The 17,511-nt window shown below is 33.0% G+C and overlaps 2 protein-coding genes across 2 annotated transcripts; both read right to left on the minus strand.

Annotated features, from left to right (window-relative positions):
* Positions 1-3,768: 3,768 nt before the first annotated feature.
* LOC110707137 (two-component response regulator ARR22-like) lies at positions 3,769-4,931 on the minus strand. Its single transcript, XM_021885149.1, has 2 exons — positions 4,701-4,931; positions 3,769-4,238 (listed from the first exon to the last, which is right to left on the minus strand). The coding sequence occupies exons 1-2, from the start codon at positions 4,929-4,931 to the stop codon at positions 4,068-4,070; spliced, it is 402 nt and encodes a 133-aa protein (XP_021740841.1). The 3' UTR covers positions 3,769-4,067.
* Positions 4,932-11,934: 7,003 nt separating this feature from the next.
* On the minus strand, positions 11,935-13,911 carry LOC110707193 (two-component response regulator ARR22-like). The gene is made up of 2 exons (XM_021885198.1): positions 13,681-13,911; positions 11,935-12,105 (listed from the first exon to the last, which is right to left on the minus strand). Exons 1-2 carry the CDS (start codon positions 13,909-13,911, stop codon positions 11,935-11,937), a joined length of 402 nt encoding a protein of 133 aa, XP_021740890.1.
* Between the last annotated feature and the right edge of the window lie 3,600 nt (positions 13,912-17,511).

Raw genomic sequence — 17,511 nt, forward strand, 5'->3', positions numbered from 1 at the left:
ATTGATAAAATCAAGGTGAGCATAAGCTTGGATGAGCTTCTTCCCTTTGTTGTTGGTTTCCACGATGGGCAGTGTGATTGAAGTTGGGTCATCATCTTCAATTCATTGCCTTTACTACACATGACCGGTTGGAAACTTTCTCGGGATTAAAAAATTAAAAACCAATGAGAAGTAATCATTGCTTGACTTGCATAAAAATACATTATGATGATTCTCATTCCCTACACTTTTTTGGGCTTCTCCACCTAAAAAAGCTTCCTCACAATCAAAGAGGACAACGTTCCTCTCTTGATTCTCCCTTGCTCGTTTTCTTAGGTTCTCGGTGATGACTCTAGTCCTCATCACTTTGAGGCCGCTCTTGGTCAGTGATGATTGGGGAATGGGGAATCGAGTAACGTATCTTCTTGAATCTTTTTAAGGAAAAATACACTGTAATAATCCCAACTATTGCCGATTTACTTCTAATAATCCCAACTAAGATTTGTTATCTAATAATCCCAAATATGGGGTCAGTTTGCCTGTAGTAGTCCCAACCGGTCAACAACCTTTTATTACAGGTTACCAAGCCACGTGTCAACACGTGATTGGTCCAAAAAAATTGAAATTTTTTTTAAAAAATAAAAATAAATAAACAAACACCCTTTCCCACGCCAGCCACCTCACTACCACCCACTCCTTGCCTGACCTCGGCGATTCCCCTCCCCCGATTGTCGGCGCCGGCTATACCCCCCAGCCTGACCACCATAACCCTCCATTACACTCCTCCCATCCCCTCTTGAAAAATTAAAACCCCTTATAACTCCTCCCCAACCGCCGGAAACACCCAGCCAAGCCTCACACCACCACCAATCAATCCCACAATCACCTAGCCACACCACCAATCACCAACCTTCAGCAATTAACCCAGCCACGCACAAATCCGACCACCACAGTAGCACGCAGCTCCAACCAAGCACCAATTACCAGACACGCACAAATTCGATCACCATAGCAGCCCGCAGCTCCAACCAAACACCAATTACCAGCCACACACAAATCTGACCACCATAGCAGCCTGCAGCTACAACCAAGCCACACAACTCGTAGCTCCACCCAAGCATCGTTGCACAAATGGCTGATGGTTTTGGGGGTTGGGAAGGTCGGTCGGCCATTTTGCGCAGGGTTAGGGGAGGTCGGCGACCGATTTTCGGTGGCCTGGCATTAGGCCCTAGGGTTTCACAATGGGGGAGGGGGTGGCTGGGAATGGGTTTTGGGTTTTTATTTATTTATTTTTATTTTAATTTGAAGCAATTACATGCTGACACGTGAATTTAAAAAAAAAAAAAAATTACCCTTTTAGCAGGTTACCGGTCATTGGGACTACTAAAGGAAAATTGACCCCATAGTTGGAATTATTAGATAATAAACCTTAGTTGGGATTATTAGAAGTAAATCGCCCATAATTGGGATTATTAAAGTGTATTTTTCCTTTTTTTAAATAGCAATATCTAACAGGCCATGCATTCAAAAGATAATATATTGTTCGTTATTCCAATAATATACATTAAGATAAATCTAACAACTTACTTATTAACATTATATTTTATTTAGGAAAATTAATTTCAAATAATCCTAACTTTGGCTGATGTACTTTTAAAATCCCAACTTTCGCTGATTTACTTGTAAAATTCCAATTTTAGCTGATTTACTTATAATAATACTTGTATATACCGACGGATTATTATAGAATAATCTAACTTTAAGGGGGTGTTTATTTTTATTAAGCCCGGATGATTGGTAACATGATGAACAAGTTAATTTATTTATTTTTTGTAATTTTTTTTTCTCTCCTCCTTTCCCCTAACCTTTTCTCTCTCCTCCATTTCCACCACCCTTCGCCCCCCTCGCTGGTGAATTTTCCGTCAAGCCATCTCCCCCCTCCCCTACCTCGATCAGACCACCTTCGACAGCTGATCGATTTTTTTTTTCATATACCTCCAACACCACCAGCACTGGATTTTTTAGTTGGCTGGGGTTGGGTTTCGAGGGTATGGGAAAGGTTTTAAGGGTGAGGGAAGGGTTTCAAGGGTAGGGATTTGGGTTTCCGAGGGTAAGGGAAGGGTTTCAGAGTGGGGTTTAGGTTTCGGTGGTGGCCGGGGGTGGGGTGGGGGTTTTGGGATATGGGTGGTTTTCGGGGGGGGGGGGTGGGCTGGACCTAGGAGGGGTTGGTTTTTGGTGGTAGGGTTAAGGAGGGGGTGGTTTTGAGGTGGGGCTACCGGGTTAGGGCGGAGGTGGTGGCTGCCAACAATGGGGTTAGGGAAGGGTGGTTTAATTTTTCCTTTTTTAATATATTATTTATTTATTTATTTATTTATTTGAGCAATTACGTGTTGACATATCACACATGTCCCTGTAATGATTGGTTGGGCCCATCTGTAATGATTGGTTGGGCCCAAAGAAAGTAAGCACCCCATAAAGTTGGGATTGTCAAAATGAACCTTTTATGTAATAACAAACAAAGATGGATGAAGTTGAAAAAAAAAGTCAAGCAAGTGTGTCAAATTATTCGGGAAAAGAGAGAGTAGTATATTAGTTTGATGATTTTCTTGTAGTCATCACTGCTTTAACCCAACCTTATAATCATTATTGTAAAATGTAGAATATTAACCAACACTCCAATGATATGTAGAAAAAAAGGATCGAAGACATGATAAATTTAAAAACTTAATTTAATACACGTACACACATCAACTTACTTTTGCATAATCATTCTTAATTTATTCAAATCATCGAATACATATTTTTATAATAGTGTTACTCAAACCATATGTAAAATTGTGAAAATATAGGTATAATTAAAAAGAAAATATAACACACTGTTTTTTAGCTAACCAAATGTGTTATTTTTTTTCCCAGAATATATAGTCCGCACTATAACTTAATGTATAATTTGCACTTTACAAATTTCTTATAAGTTATATATGAATATTAGAGAGTGGGATATAACTCAAGTGGTTAGAGCTCCCCTTCCGATTCCAGGAGATCTTGGGATCGATTCTCATCACTTGTCCTTGTGGCTCTCTAAATACTTTTTTTTAAAAAAAAAAATTATGAAAATTAAGTAAAATACTAAAAAAATTTAGTTTGCTAATTATTGGCTAACCATTTTTTATTCACACATTACATCGAGCGAAATGCATATCCCTACCTTTTTAAAAGTATGACTAAACACTTACGAATAGTGTTAAGACAATTATGTCTCTTAAAATGTTTGTTTACATATTTACCCTTATATTTGTTACTTAATTTTAAATTATGAATACTGTTAAGATATTATGCCTCTTAAAATACTTATTTACATATTTACCCTTAAGTTATATTTGTTCTATTTTTATTAATAGTATTGAGACAATTATGCCCCTTAATATATTTATTTACTTATTTGCCCTCATTAAAGTATATTGACTCTTTATTTTAACTCTTAAGAATAGTGTATGAAAATTTATATGCTAAAAAAAATTGTTAACGTATTTTCCTATATTAATGCCGGCAATAAGGCCAAACCAAAAAAACGTTCTGGGTATATATGGCTAGCCATGGCGCACGCTTTAATTTGTGCACATTCTTTACCCTTAGTTTCTTAGGAATTTATAAGTTACATAGAATGAAAAACTAAATTTTTGTTATAATCTTCCAAAAGATATGCTGATACATAAACGTGCAAAATCGAAAGCCTATTTTTTAAATTGGTGGGAAGATAAATACTCTCTTCGCCTCTCTTTTCTTTAATTCATGCGTTTAAAAATAACTTATCGGTTAGAGCTAAATCTTTGATCGTATATTCTATTTAATGTATAAGAAGCAAAATATCATTATGTGCGATTTTGATAGGTTTAATCATATGTACTCTTCACTATATGAAGTTTTGTATAGATTAATCATAAATGTGTTGATTGAAAACTTTAAAAATAAAAAAATAAAAAAAAACACGAAACAACATATCTAAACCAGGAGTACAATATTTAAGTATTAAATACTATAAACATAGTTTACTTATTTCATTTTGTTGTGCCAAATTTCTATTAGTATCACTTTTCGAGGTGCTTGAGTATGTTATCAATCTTCACAAAATCCAGTGGTTTTGGAAAGTATTCATCTAAACCGGCTTCTACAAATGATTGAATGTCAGACTTTGATTCAGAACTCGTCACGCCAAATATTAAGCACTTAACACCCATAGCTCGTAACTCTTTAGTTGCCTTCACATAAAAGAATTAAATTAAAAATTAATATAAATATTAAAGAAATTATTATTCATAATTAAGTAATAATGCAAGGATGATAATTTTCCCATTGAAATTATAGTCTATTACTTTAGTTGGAATGCTACAAACATTAATTTTTTTTAATCTGAAAAATGAGGAATGAACCCGACTGCGACTATTAAATAAAGATCTTGAATATAAAGGATTTTTTTATAATTGGTAATTAATATTAGGAATAAATACATATAATATATTTTATCTTTTATATATGATTCAAATTTTATCATCTTATTCATACTATCACCCAATTAGTACTTTATCTATATCCTAATTATGTCAAATAAATGTTATATTTATCATAACTAATTTATAAATAGCCTTAGATCATTAAAAGAGATGTCAACATCAACATATATAACATTAAGAAAGGCATTAAGATTATACAAAAAAGATTACCTGAATCCCATCCATAATCGGCATTTCCATATCCATGATAATAACATCAAAAGAATTGCCTTCACTGAAAATGTTCACGGCCTCTTGACCATTTTTCACGACCTTAGTTTTGAACCCTTTCTTGTTAAGCAACATTTGTTCAATCATTCTAATGACAACGTTATCGTCTACAACTAAAGCAGTAAACTTATTCGCATCATTCATGCTACTATCTCCAACCGTTTTAGACATGTCTGAAAAACACACAATAAGTATAGGAGAAAAATTAGAGGGTATAGCCCATAAAAGAATAATACATCTATCGCATGAAAAGGACTAAATTTTGAAATAATTAAAAATTCACTTCTAGTTTTAACACATGCATTGCTAGCCAATATTCTTGCTTGTATTTAATATTAATTATCCTAGGTTAATAATAATGACATTGATTAGAGATCAACTCTTCCTAATTACCATTTTTTTTATTAAAGCACACTATAAATCTAAGGGAAGGGAGAATTTTGAAAAAAAGTATTTAGGATTACCTTTTTGCCGATGAATTGAATTGAAGCATACCTACTTGGTCTTTTTATTGCTTTTATATTGAAATAAGTGTCAAGCACAAAATCAAGATGGTCTTGAGAAACAAAATCCGACGTGATACGATTTAATTAAAATAAAAAGTATGTTGATTTGATTTTGTATTACGCACCCAGAATAATATAATCTGTGGTTGTTATCAGCCTTGTATCTATCAAGATTTATTAATTAGACTTCATAACCAAAATTAATCAACTATATGACAAATAATCTAACCCTTTTACATGGATTACATAAATACTCTATCTGATGTTTAAACTACATCAGATTGGCTTGATATTTTATACATAAATCCAAAGTGGTTCATGAAATCATTTATCTTTTCACGAGATTTTGCCTAAAAAGTTTAGTTCTTAACATTATAACAAAATAAAATCTACAATATATGATCAAACCGGTCTTATATACTATATTGAGAAAGAAACTGGAATTATATGTATCCATTTTATCAACTATTCCTTATGTCTTTATAGTATTATGATTAATATTGATATTTTTCGCTATTTTAATTTCCTACCTTTAATTCATCCATGTACCTTCAGTCGTGTTTCTTGACAAGAGTTAGTAAAATCATGGATTATGAATGGCGTGTAACCTTCATGGATCAAAATTTATGGTTCTCTTGTCCCTTCGGTAAAAGTTATGAACAGTTTACAAGTTCCTTAGAACTTGTTGACGGCTTCATCCCTACTTTATCCCTTGTCCCTTTTGTATAAGTCAAATCAAACTTCCTATGATTGTCAAGCATATCACACATGCTAATAAAGTAGGTGCACCTCAATTGACGCCTTAAATACTCCATGCATATTTAGATCAATTAAAGAGCATTTAAGATTAACTACTGAGTATTTAAAATCGACTTACTAACTATTTTTAATTGTACACTTTGTTTTATTTGATTGGAATAGAATAAGCATTTGTGATCAATATATATGCTTATATTAGAATACTAATATTGATTTTGTTGTTTGCAAACACTATAAGAGGAAAGGAAATAAGAGGGTGAACAAAACGACTTGTATTAAGAAAGCCTTTAAAGTAAAGTTCGGTGCATTTACAAAAATTATAATAGTTCTAGTCCAAAACCAGATTTAAATGAGATTTTCATCAAACTTGGATCTTTGTCCATAATTATTTATATGTTCGATCTTTAGTCCACGAAATTTGAAATTTTTGGTCTACCTATTTATCAGACTGTATTGGACCGATCTACGAACCTTATGTACACATCCCTACACTCCACCCTTAAAACCCAAGTACTGTAGGTTGATTGGAATTTATTCATCACAATTTGTATGACTCATGAAAATAAGACTATTGTACATGATTGGTAAGTGTATACATCTACTTTTGGTCTCTTGTCCCAAAATGGAAGTGTAATGATGAGACAAAAACCCACTTTTCAAGCTAGATCAAATTTAGAGTGTTTATAGACTTCAGAATATAATGTAAGTGATTTGAAACCCCTTTTTGAGTCCAAAACTTTTTAAATTATGATCCTCATATTAACTACTTAAGCCTAATACATGTCTAATCTAGATTTCACCAGAACCCATGGATACACCCGATCCAATTAAATGGATGAAAATCCGACAAAACACGGATTTTATATGGATGGTGGATGGATTGGGTGACGGATCGGGTCGGATTCGGGTGGAGCGTCATCCGTCCGTCACCCAACCCATCCATCCATCCGCTTATATTTTTTAGAAATTTATCAATGTTTATTTACCTATTTGTAATACTACACAAACATATACTTTATATATAGTAGTAATATTATTTAGACTTCGTATAATAATGTGAATATTGTGAAATTTAAAGATTTTGTCAACTATATATCAAATTCTTAGTTTATGTATATTAGTATTACAAATAAACGATGGTGTATTTTATTTCACCCATCATTCACCCGATTCATCCACGAATGATGGACGGATTGGATGTGGATGAAGAGTTAAATGGTGATGGATGGATTGGATGACGGATGGATTGTTGGCGGATAGAGGTGGATTGAGCTCCACCCGATCCTCCTCTGATCCATTGCCAGCCCTGTTTTGGACCAAAACGATCAAATATAGTGCCAATAACTTCCGTGTAAGACATGTATGTATGGAATACGGATAGCCCTTCAATTTCAATAAGATTTCTAATGATATAATATAAGCCTAATTTCGATTTAAATCTAAAGAGATATGAGCAAAATACTAAATCGGGCCCAAGACCGACACCCTTGCATGCACTATTTCAACCGTATCTTAATATCTAGAAAACATTATGACCTAATTCTAATTGGATTGGAGAATACACTTCTAGAGCTTTCCAATGATATATTATTTGCCTTATTCCAAGTTCGGGATCAAAAGTTGTTGAAGTTTTGGAAAACAACTATTTTGAACACTCGAAAAAAGGTAAATAGTGCGCAAGCAAGAGTGACTCTCAAAGTTGACGTTGCACTCTCCACTTGATGTAGTGTCTCTTAAACCCTAACCTTAAATCCCTAAACCTATAGATAGGGGTCTTGGTTATGCCTAAAATCACAGCAAAAAATGGAAAAATCAACCAAGAAACGGTGAGAAAAATACGAATTATTGTTATACATATCCCCTTTTTCATATTATTATAATACATTTCCACTTTTTGCCCAATACCTAACCCTAATTAATACATTGAAGTCGTTAGAGATTTCGGAATAAAAAGAGGTCCATAAACACACAAAACGGAGGTATAGTAAAGAGTAACGATAAGCTTACTGAGCACTTGGATAAATCATTTATTTATTTTAAAAACTAATCAATTGATTAGTGTTGTTTGATAATCTTAATACAAGACTAAATAATTTATCCACCTAGACTCTTGTGTTAATATGACTAAAATTTTGAATAAATTATTTGTTTTTCACTTTATAGGTCAAACGAATCCTATTTATTTTAATTCCATTTTCACGTTTGAAATAATAACAAAAATAATAACGACTTTGTTGCAATGTAGATATTTGTGGATCTTATTTTGTGTATAAAATGAACTAGCTTAGTAATTAGGATATAGCGTTGCACACATTTGCCTAAGAATGAAATTGTGAATAAGAAGAGCTAGTAGAGGTCTTATTTGTGCTAGAATGATCATTTTGAAAGAATGACTTTCTAAAACCCTCGCTCTTGAATTATCTCTGGTTGCAATTGACCTTTGATGGGAAATGCTTCTTAAGAATTAGAGGGAAAGCCCATGTTTCGCATTAAAACACCCCTTTGCACACTGCTTGGGGGAGGTACAAATAGAATTTATATGTTTTCCTAAACTTATTGACGACTTTTTACACAATACACTTAAAAATAGAGATAATATAACTCGTCTCCTCCCTTTTTCAAGTTTAATTTCTCAAACAAATCCTCACAACATAAGCCTTGGACTTTTAAATTAAAGGGCCCGGACATCGGGGGAAAACCCTACTGGGCGGGCACCCTCCTCACAGTAAGCAAATAATCCTAAGGTGGCTAAAATAACCAATGAGTGACAACAGGCTCGCTCGATTTTTAGCCATTTTGCGACCAATTCCCTTAAAAAAGAAAAAAAAATAACCTGAGTAATTAAAAGTGAGACCAAAACCTTTCTAAGGAAATATATTATATATCACTTTTTTTTTTTTTTTTTTTTTTTTTTTGGAATGGCCCCACAACCATCTTAATACTTCGCTTTTTTTCACATTCTTTTTTCCTTCAATCAAAATGTCCTTAAACTTCTATCACATATACAAATTCAACTAAAAAAAATAATTTATAACCATAATAATCATAGCTTGTAAGACTATGTGACATAATATATATCAATGTAAGAGTTTTTGAATGTAAAGGGTTTAAAATTTTAAGATAGATTAGCTAAGAAGATTAAGATATCTTTGTATGTTTTGTCTTCACTATACAAAGCATAAATAACAATCTTCATTAAGCTAATTTAAAGTAGTTAGCCACAAAAATAGACGTGTGTATAAATTTATAAACTTTAATGTACAGAATCACACAGACAACAAAATTTTGCATAATCATTCTTCATTTACTCAAATCATATTCTTCGCATATTTTTGAAAAGTTACATAGATTATATGTAAAACAGTGCAAATAGGTAAATGAAAAAATTGGAATAATATCACACTTTTTTTTTGCTAATTAGCCGCCAAATGTGTTAATTTTTTACCCATTAATTTGTGTAATTTGTAGTGTAATAAATTTCTTGTACTACCTCCATTTCATATTTTTTGCAACTTTTGCCACAAAAGTCCGCTATAGATTTTTGGCAACTTTTCAAATTTTTCCATTTTTAGTAAAGTTTTTTTAAATGAAATTACTAAAACACCCTTACTAAAATTTTCATGAACTGAATTAGTAACTTAAAACAAAACTTAATAAAATACTAAATTATCTTAATTAATCTAATTATTTACCCCGAATCTAATTCATTCCCTTTACCTAACCAATCAATTCATTCAACTATCATCAAATCTTTCTAGAATTCAAACCCAATTCTTGAAGTTCTTCTTCTTCTTCTTCAATTCCATAGTTTCTTTCTCTATCATTCAATCTGACCCCTCATATCTCTCTTCCCACGAAGACAGACCATCGGGGTGACGGAGATCTACGCTTGGACAACGTGATGGAAAGTTCGCAGCAAATGGTGGTGGTTGAACCACCAATTTCCAATGAATTTAGGGCGAGGTGGGTCGATGGTTATTTCGATGAGGGTTGGTGGTCTAGAGGTGGTCGGTGGGTGGCTAAAGGCAAGTGATTTGGGTTAGTGTGGGGGCGTTACGGGGTGGCTGTGTGGTGGTTGTGGGTTAGGTTTTAGGTTTTGGGTGGTATGGTTGCAGCGAGGTGGGTAGATGGTTTCGGGCTTGTGTGGGTGTTTGGTGGCTACGGGATGGGTTTTAGGTTTTGGGTGTGGTGGTGAGTGGGGTGTATGGTGGTTGGGCGTGTCCATGAGGCTGGTGTTGGCGACTGGTACTAGGTGGTGCTGCGAATGGTGGCTTGTATGGCTGGTGTTATGGAGGGTGGTTAATTATTAATCTATCCCCAATTTCTCTCTCCTTTCTTAATCACATGCTCCTCCTTTTTCTTAATCTCCATTTCTCATTTTTTTGCCTAGGAGTTAGTGTAGACTCCAAAGTTGCAAAAATTGTGAAACGAAGGTAGTAAATTATATGTGAAATACAAAGAAAAAAAAAAGTAAAATGCTCAAAATTTAGTTTACTAATTATTGGTTAACCAATTTTAATTCTCAAACTACATAAAATGAAATGCATATTTCATAGAAATTTATAAAATGAATAGAATGAAAACCTGAGTATGTATAATAATCTTCTAAAAGATATGTTAATACTTGAACTTGTAAAATCTCAATCAACCCTATTTTGTATATAGCTTAGAAGATAAATAATACTCTATTGTCCAATATGTTCTTTAATTTACGTGTTTCTAATAAAAACTAATCCTTTTGGGCCAAAAACTTTGATCGTATATTCTTTTTTTTTTTGAAAGAAGTCCAAAGGACAATAAATTTCATTAATTAAAGTCATATGACATCTACAATTGATAAATAATGATGATGAATACAGATTTAACAAAATCAAACAAGAATTAATCAGAGAAGTGCTAAGAATCCAAATACATAGATATAACAATTCGGCGTATTCTCAATTCGTTGTCTCATACAACTTTTTGAGTGGATCCGTCGACTCTTCAATATTTTGTGAGGAAGAAATTTCTTCCGATGATTTTGTAAACTGAATTCAAGCAATAATCAATCGTACCCCGAAAAATTAGAGACCCTATCAAACGCAAATAACACCTTGTCTTTCAAAGGAGTTTAAAAAATCTTTTCTTTCGAAGGAGATCGAAAAAACCTTGTCTTTCGTAGGAGATAAACCCTTTCTTTCGAGGGAGAAATTATTATAACCTAAAAATTAAAAAACCTTAAACGAAACAACAATTGGGGCTTTCCACCGGTGAAATCCGATGGAAGCCCCTTCAAAATTTACAATGGAGGCTAAAGTGTAGGAGAGAGAAAGGAGGTTAGATAACTAAAGTCATTTCTTTGATCGTATATTCTAACTACTCCCTCCGTCCCCAAAAGTTTGACCCTTTTGGCCTAATTTTAGTCCCAAAATGTTCATCCCATTTGCATTTTAATACCCACTAATTTGCAATAATATTTGTGCAAAATTAGCTTCCCCATGCAAATTTTGCTTTTTCTATATACTTTTATTACTTTCTCTCTCTACTTTTTTGCAATTCCAATATAAAATTCTCTTTTCAATGTACTTTTCTTAGCTTCCCCATACACTTATACTTCCAATTTAACTTTCTTAATACCCGCAAAATCAACCCAAAAGAGTCGTTCTTTCGGGGACGGAGGGAGTAATATATAAGGAAAAAAATATCATTATGTGTGATCATGATTGATTTAATAATAATCTGTACTCTTCAATATATGAAACTTTATATATTGTTTAATCATAAATGTGTTGATTGAAAGCTGTGAAAACAACACGAAACAACATATCGAAACCAAGAGTACATCATTTAAGTAGCAAATATCAAACATACTTTATTAAGCATAGTTTACTTATTTCATTTTAATATGTTGTACTAATTATTTTTCAGTATCACTTTCCGAGGCGCTTAAGAGCGTTATCAATCATCACAAAATCCAGTGGCTTCGAAAAACATTCATCTAAACCAGCTTCTATGAATGGTTGAATGTTGGACTTTGATTCAGAAGTAGTCATGCCAAATATTAAGCACTTAACACCCATAGCTCGCAGCTCTTTTGTTGCCTTTACATAAAAGAACCAATTTAAAAATTAATATAATATATATATATATATATATATATATATATATATATATATATATATATATATATTAATACTTATAAGTTAAGATCGCAAGGGTAATAAATTTCTCCATTCAATTATCATGCATTACCTTTACTGGAATACTACAAACATCAAATTTATTCTTGTTAATCTAGAAAACGGGGAATGAACAAGATTGTTAACGTAAAGGTTTTTTTTTGCTATATATATTGGTAATTAAACTAAACATACCAAATTTTCATGTAACGTTAGGGAAAATTTTATATGATTTATCTCGAATGGTTCTTATATATATCCTTTTGGCCAATTAATATTTTATTATATATTTTATAATCAATGCCAAAAATAAGTATCAATTATCTACTATATAAAGTCAATTCGATCACTTCTCATCTAAATCACTCAAAACACATCCTCTCTTGTCTTTCACATGCATGTATAATCATCTTTTTATGTTACGCATACTTTGTAGATGTAATCCATTTTATTGGTTGAATTGGTTGTAATTAATTGGTTACTAACTATATAATTAAAAACTTCGCCCTTACTTTCAAGCTTTCATAGTTATATTTTTTTAATAGTTATTGATGATCAAATTTAAAAATTTACATTTCTAATATTTTGCATACATGAACCAAAGAGACAAAATGTTATTTTCATATCTTCTTTGCTACTCTAATCCGTATACCTTTACACATTATAAAGAATATTTTAGCTATAAATCTTGATCTTTTTTATCATACTCATAAATGTTATTGTTAAATCGACTGATCACTTTTGCAATAAACATTCAATGTATCACATCTATATATTATAATGCATAATAAAAATTTCAAAAGACAAAATTATATTATGTTGTGGCAATTAATTAAAAATATTATTCCCTTCACTTTAATATTGTTCTTCCCACTTTGGCCAATATTATTGTCTCACAAAAATAAAGATTCTAAGTGAAAAGAACAATATAAAATAGAAGGAGTAAGTTTTCTATGACTAAATACTAAAATAAATATTGTTGTAAAATAATTAATAATTTAGCATTTATAGAATATTACAAAGTACGTAGTATATGACAAAAGAAATTAGATTTTTCATAAATTTTTAAAGTTTGTCATGTATTTTTAAAACCCCTATCATGATGATTTAATATCATTAAACTTTTAAAAAAATTTAAACTATAATTTTACAAAAAAAAAATCAAATACTTTTAAAAATGGTAGGATAACAATTTTACAATATTTAATATGAATTTATTAATATTGATTACATTACGTATAACATATTTTAAAAATCACGCACATATAGTGTGCATAAAAAATTATTTTATTTATACTATTACCCAATTAGTATTCTATTATCTATTTTCTAATTATGCCAAAATATTACAATTATCATAACTGATTTATTAATCGCACTTTTGAATATTTTATTATTAATATATAGCCTTAGGTCATTAGTAGTGGTGTTGTTAACATTGACATTAAATTATTTATAACACTAAGAAAGGTATCAAGATAGTAAACAAATGATTACCTGAATCCCGTCCATTATAGGCAATTTCATTTCCATGATAACAACATCAAAAGAAATACCCTCCTTGAAAATGTTAACGGCCTCTTGGCCATTTTTCACGATCTTAGTTTTGAATCCTTTCTTACTGAGAAACATCTGTTCAACTTTTTGAACAATAATGTTATTGTCTACGACTAAAGCTGTAAATTTCTTCGCATCACTCATGCTACTATCTCCATTCATTTCAGACATATCTGTAAAAACACAAAAACAACATATATATTAGCAATAAAAACATAATAAATATAGAAGAAAAATTAGCCCATATAAGAATAATATATTTATTATATGAAAATGATAAATTTTGAAAAATTCAATTCTAAGTTAAACACATGCATTATTGTTAGCCAATATTCACTTGCTTGTATTAAATTACAATTATCCTTGGTATAATAATGAAATTTGAATAGAGATCAACTCTTCATAATTTCGTGCAAAAAAAAATGTATACAGGGAAAAGAGATTATTGAAGAAAAGTATTTAAAGTTACCTTTTTGCCGATGGATTGAATCATACTTGGTTTTTCTCTTGTTTTTATACTAAAAAAAAGGTTAAACACAAAATCAAGATGATTTTGAGAAATAATATTTGATGTGATATGATTTATGTAAAATGAAAGATTTTGATTTGTATAACACACCCAAAATAATAGTTGTTATCAGGCTCGCATCTATCATAATTTATTAATTAGACCTCATAACCAGAATTGGTTAACTTTATGACGAACAATCTAACTTTTTTACATGGATGTATGAAGATATTCTATCTAGTTTTATTACTGTATCAATTTGGCTTAACATTTTGTACATAATCCAAAGTGGTTCATAAAATAAATCATTTATCTTTTCATGAGATTTTGCCTAAAATTTTGAAGTTCACATTGTAACAAAATAAGATCTATAAGATATGATCAAACTAGTCTCATATACTATATTGAGAAAGAAGCTAAGCTACGAATTACATGTATCAATTTTGTCAATTAACCCTTATTTCTACGTTGTATTGATTACTATTATTTTATTTGGAAAAATTGTCAAAATTAATACAATTTTGAGCGGTCCGCCAAAAAACAAGTCAAACTTTTGATTATTTCTAAATAATACAAACTTTGAGGGGTATCCGCTTTAAACAAGTTATGACCTGTTAGTGACTTAATTAATAGGTATATGGGACACGTGTCATTTTTTTTATTGGTTTGACAATTTAATTTGATTTTTTTTATTTAATGTTTTTTATTTTTTAAAATATTTAAATTTTATTATTATTATTTTTTAAAAAAATCCCTCCCCACCAGCCACCCCTTTTTCTCCCAGCCCATCCCCTTCCCCGGTGCCCAGCCCTCCGACGACACCCTACCGGCGCCTTAATCCCTCCCCGTGCCGGCGACAACATTTCCGGCTTCCCCACCCACTCCCTTCTTCGACTTCCACCTACCTCAAAAACCCACGAAATCCCCCTCCCTCCCTACGAACCCCCAACTGCCCCTTCTTCCACCAATGAAACCCTACCAGCTAGGGTTTTTGAGGGTGGGAAAGGGAACAATTAGGGGTTTTGCGGGTTTTCATAAGAAAAGAAGGGGATTTTGTGGGTTTTCGTGAGGAGGAAGAGGAATTTCGGGGGAGGGGGGTTCGGTGATGGTGGTTTTGTTGGAACAACAAGTGTGTAGTGTGTGAATTTTGTGAAAAAACTCAAAGTCCCACATTGGTGGGAAATGAGAGTTTTACTCTCTTTATAATATAGAGAGTGGGCTAAAGGGATGTGGCCCTTGGGCTACCCACATTTTGTGGAGAGGGAGGACCTATATGGTAAACCATCTATCACACACACGCGCGCCGAACCGAGCCGAGCCGGGCCGGGCCGGGTTGGGTTGGGTTGGGTCGGGTCGGGTTTATTAAATAAACTTATTTTTTTTGGACAAGGCTAATTGCGTGATTAGTTCCTTGATTTTTGCTAAACGTTTTTGACTGATTACATTTGACCGTTTTTTCAAAACTGATTAATGGAGCGTTAATCATGCAAACGTTTTCACTGATTTTTTGCTAAACGTTTTGCCACGCATTAATCTTCTGTAACCGTTTTGAACGTTCAACTTATGACCGTTTTAATTGCGTGATTAGTGCCTAATTAAACAGCAGCAATTACGTTGCAATTTTTCCTATTAAAGGCGTGTTGATTTCCTGTTTTTCATATACAAAAAAATACAGAAAGCAATCTTCTTCTCCTCTCTATTTTTCCTCACAAAAACAAAACCCTCGAGCAGTTTCTTTTCTTTTTTTGGTGTTTAGTTGCCCGGTGGTTTTGTGCAGTTCCACCGGTATAATTACAATAGAGGAAGGGTGTTTTATCCTGGGGAATATCCGGTTGTTGTACGAGCTGCTTGCACAAATTAAAGGGCAGTACCGTGAATGTTCTAAAGAGAGCGACATAGTCCGCGACTCAGTCTATTTCCCGGTAACTTTGTTATGTTTTTATTGTTTACAGCAGTTCGGTTAATAACAATTTTAGAACAATCTTTTCTGCCTTTATAATCATCATGTCTACCGAGGAAATAACTATGTCCTATGACCTTAACAAGCCCTTCCGTTTTGAAGGCGCTCATTTTAAAAGATGGAAACAGAAAATGCAGTTTTTCTTAACTGTTAAAAAAGTTCATTCTGTATTGACTGTCCCTAGGCCTGTTATTCCTGATAATGCTGAACAAGATGATCTAGTGTATTGGAATTCTGAAATTGAAACTTGGAATGAAACCGATTTCATGTGCAAAAACTATATTCTTAATGGTCTGTCTGATAACCTGTATGACTATTATAATCTGGAAAAACACCGCTAAGGATTTGTGGGATGCCCTGCAAAAGAAATATGACACCGAAGAAGCCGGTGCCAAAAAGTATGCTGTTAGCAGGTACCTGAAATTCCAGATGACTGATGATAAGTCCGTGGAAGTGCAGTCCCACGAACTTCAGAAAATTGCCCATGAGATAATTTCCGAAGGTATGGCTCTTGATGAACAATTTCAGATTGCTGTTATAATTGACAAGTTGCCTCCTTCTTGGAAAGATTTCAAAAACAGTCTCAGGCACAAGACTAAGGAATTTTCCTTAGAGAGTTTGATTACTCGGCTCCGTATAGAGGAAGAATCCAGAAAACAGGACCAGAAAGAAGAAGTCTTACAGCTCTCTGCAAACAATGCTCCTAAGCGTTCTGCTGCAGTTCTCAAGCCCGCTGGTAAGAACTTCAAGCCTCAGAACCGGAAGAATAACTTCAACAAAAATAAACAGAATGTTCAAAAGAACGATGGAAAGCAACAAATTCAACCCCCTAAGAATGGTACTGGTCAATTCCTATGTTATAGGTGTGGAAAACCAGGCCATATGGCACGAAAGTGCAGGAACATGCCTAACCCTGTACCACAGGCTAGCATGATAGAAGAACCACTTGTGGCTATGATTACTGAGATCAACCTTATTGGTGGATCAGAAGGGTGGTGGGTAGACACTGGCGCTACACGCCATGTCTGCTATGATCGTCGGATGTTTAAAACTTATTCTGAAAACACCGATGATAAGAAAGTGCTGTTGGGTGATTCCCATTCCACTAATGTTGCTGGTATTGGTAATGTTGAGTTGAAGTTTACTTCTGGCAGGACTCTCATTCTGAAGGATGTACTGCACACTCCGGAAATGAGAAAGAACTTAGTTTCTGGTTTTCTTCTTAATAAGGCTGGTTTTACACAAACCATAGGTTCCGATTTATTTACTTTAACTAAGAATGGAATGTTTGTAGGGAAAGGTT

This window comes from Chenopodium quinoa, unplaced genomic scaffold, assembly GCF_001683475.1.
Source record: "Chenopodium quinoa cultivar QQ74 unplaced genomic scaffold, ASM168347v1, whole genome shotgun sequence".
Lineage (NCBI taxonomy): Eukaryota > Viridiplantae > Streptophyta > Magnoliopsida > Caryophyllales > Amaranthaceae > Chenopodium > Chenopodium quinoa.

Coding starts and splice junctions, on each gene's coding strand:
- LOC110707137 (XM_021885149.1), bottom strand. CDS start 4,931: ATGTCTAAAACGGTTGGAGATAGTAGCATGAATGATGCGAATAAGTTT. Junction 4,239..4,700: donor CGATTATGGATGGGATTCAG/GTAATCTTTTTT, acceptor TTTTATGTGAAG/GCAACTAAAGAGTTACGAGC.
- LOC110707193 (XM_021885198.1), bottom strand. CDS start 13,911: ATGTCTGAAATGAATGGAGATAGTAGCATGAGTGATGCGAAGAAATTT. Junction 12,106..13,680: donor CTATAATGGACGGGATTCAG/GTAATCATTTGT, acceptor TTTTATGTAAAG/GCAACAAAAGAGCTGCGAGC.